Source organism: Carassius carassius, chromosome 29 (assembly GCF_963082965.1).
Source record: "Carassius carassius chromosome 29, fCarCar2.1, whole genome shotgun sequence".
NCBI classification, from domain to species: domain Eukaryota; kingdom Metazoa; phylum Chordata; class Actinopteri; order Cypriniformes; family Cyprinidae; genus Carassius; species Carassius carassius.
This window is the reverse complement of record NC_081783.1, coordinates 177,501-180,000: the sequence shown is the minus strand read 5'-3', so window position 1 is coordinate 180,000 and position 2,500 is coordinate 177,501. Positions and strand designations below refer to the sequence as shown.

The 2,500-nt window shown below is 41.8% G+C and overlaps 2 protein-coding genes across 4 annotated transcripts in view; one reads left to right on the top strand and one right to left on the bottom strand.

Annotated features, from left to right (window-relative positions):
• Window positions 1-2,500, bottom strand: part of stx18 (syntaxin 18) — a 293,868-nt gene that overhangs the window by 169,563 nt on the left and 121,805 nt on the right. The gene's annotated exons all lie outside the window — the stretch shown is intronic.
• The window catches only part of LOC132109343 (WD repeat-containing protein 1-like), a 138,037-nt gene that overhangs the window by 15,662 nt on the left and 119,875 nt on the right, over window positions 1-2,500 (top strand). Inside the window, exons 12-15 of one of the 2 annotated variants that reach the window (XM_059515348.1) lie at window positions 1-71; window positions 150-323; window positions 1,088-1,232; window positions 1,340-1,486. The exon at window positions 1-71 is cut by the window's left edge and continues 40 nt beyond it. In XM_059515348.1, the coding sequence (XP_059371331.1) occupies window positions 1-71; window positions 150-323; window positions 1,088-1,232; window positions 1,340-1,446 (497 nt within the window). In that variant the 3' untranslated portion in view covers window positions 1,447-1,486. Of the gene's footprint in view, window positions 72-149; window positions 324-1,087; window positions 1,233-1,339; window positions 1,853-2,500 lie in introns of those variants that run through there. The other variant, XM_059515347.1, reaches the window with a different exon arrangement.

Below are 2,500 nucleotides of genomic sequence, written 5' to 3'. Positions count from 1 at the left end.
AGTCTCTGGGATACGAGCCTGAGTCTGCAGCAGTCCACCCAGGGGGCGGAGCCGTGGCTGTGGGCGGAGCCGTAAGTCACCAATCAGACTCTGGCTATTAGCATAATCACTGAAGCTCACACTGATGCTGTGTGTGTGTGTGTGTGCAGGATGGGAAGGTGCGTCTGTACTCGGTTCAGGGGAACACACTGAAGGATGATGGGAAGGTTCTGGAGGCTCAGGGGCCGGTGACGGACATGTCGTACTCTCAGGACGGAGCGTATCTGGCCGTGACGGATGAGAAGAAGGTGATCACGGTGTTCAGCGTCGCTGACGGATACACGGTAAACTCCTCTCACATCAGATGTAGTTTCACCACTAGATGGAGACAAGTGACTTAAAAACGTGTTCATCATCGAATCATTCATTCAAAAGATTCGTTCAAAAACACTGATTCATCCAGTAATGAGTCACTGAAACTTTTATAAATCACTGAATGAGTTTTATAATGTTAATATTAATAATGGGTGTATTTTAAATACATATATATTAAAATGTTTAATAATTCATACAAATTAACTAAACACTTTTAAATAGACCGCAGCAATAATATTTAGTCACACATTATGTTGTTTAATTCAGAATCATGATCTCTATTTGTGACTCTGGAGCACAAAACCAGTCATAAGGGTCAGTCTTTTGAAACTGAGATGTATGCATCATCTGAAAGCTAAATGTATATACATCTCTCCAGTGATGTCTGGTTTGTTAGGAGGATACTATTTGAAAATCTGGAATCTGAGGGAGCAAAAATATCTAAATATTGAGAAAATCATCTTTAAAGTTGTTCAAATGAAGTTCTTAGCAATGCATATTACTAATCAAACATTAAGTTTTGACATATGGTAGGAGATTTACTAAATATCTTCATGGAACATGATCTTTAATTAATATCCTAATGATTTTTGTCATAAAAGAGAACTGTATAATTGTGACTCATACAATGTATTGTTGTGTATTTCTACAAATATACATCTGTGACACTGATGAAAATAAAAAGGCATGTAGAGTGGTGCAGCTGTAGTGTGACCCGTGTGATGTGTTTCAGGAGAAGAGCCAGTTCTACGGTCATCACGCGAAGGTGGTGTGTCTGTCCTGGTCACCTGATAACGAGCACTTCGCCACCGGCGGCATGGACATGATGGTGTACGTGTGGACCGTTAACGACTCGGACAAGAGGATCAAGATTCCAGGTAATGAGTGTGAGCGTCTGTGCACGCCTCGGGGAGGACCGCTCCTGATCTGTGACTCTCTCTCTCTCTCTCTCTCTCTCTCTGTGTGTGTGTGTGTGTGTGTGCAGACGCCCACCGCCTGCATCACGTCAGCGGTCTGGCCTGGCTCAACCCAAACACACTCATCACCACGTCCCACGACGCCTGCGTCAAACAGTGGACGCTCCGGATCTGATCCCAGCTGGAACACCCTTCCTCTTCCTCTCGCTCCTCCTTGGTTTTCTGTTTCTCTCCACTGGAAAGATGGGCATCGAGCACATGACCTTACACACACACACACACACACACACACACACGTGACCAGAATATCTGTCAGGTGACATTCCAGACACAGGGGTCAGAGTTCACGAGGTGTTCCTGAGCCCTGATTGGCCGTGAGCTACTCTTCCTTCTTGAGGAGGGACATTAGGGAGCAATAATCATCAGAAACCATTCTTGTGTGTGTGTGTGTGTGTGTGTCTCCTCTAACCCTCAAATGATGTTTCTTTACTGTGTTTTTGATTGGATGTCTCTGATTTGTTGTTTTTTCATTAGGTGGATGTGATTCATAATAATAATGATAATAAAACACTTTTTATGCACTTTCTTCTTCTGTGATTTGTTAAAACTGATCCACAAATACAGCTGAACATGAGAGAAACACGAGAACATAGACTTCACTGCAAAACAATGCCTTTCTTGCTCAGTACTTTCACTTTAGTCTTGTTTTCCAGTCCAGTTCTTAAATCAAGACACATGAAAAGCAACATAACTTCTGAAAAGTATATCAAAATGAAGTGAGTTTTTGGAAAAGTATGGATTTGGATTCAAGTAGTTTCCAGTATGGACTTTTAAATGTATTCTCCGCGTTTTATACCCTGTTGATGGTAGTATTGGGTAAAACAGGAACTGTCACAATAATGTTTGTTTACATTTAGTAAGCAGCCTTCTAATTTACAACAAAAAACCTATGTGGGAGAATTTTCTACTTTTCACCATGACGCATTGCTCCTTTAATGCGTGGCCACACCCACCAAAACTATTTGATCATTTAGATAAATAGTGTCCCTTTAATTGAGACCCATTGTAAACCCTTTAAGCACAATACAATCCACTATATTTTTATTTTTACAATACAATCCACTTTATTACAGTTAGAGCGGCCTTAGTGACGTCAGCGCGGCGCGAATTCACCTGCAGCGGAACTAAAGCGCGCGAAAAAAGCGTTAACAGCTCTCTGAAACACACAC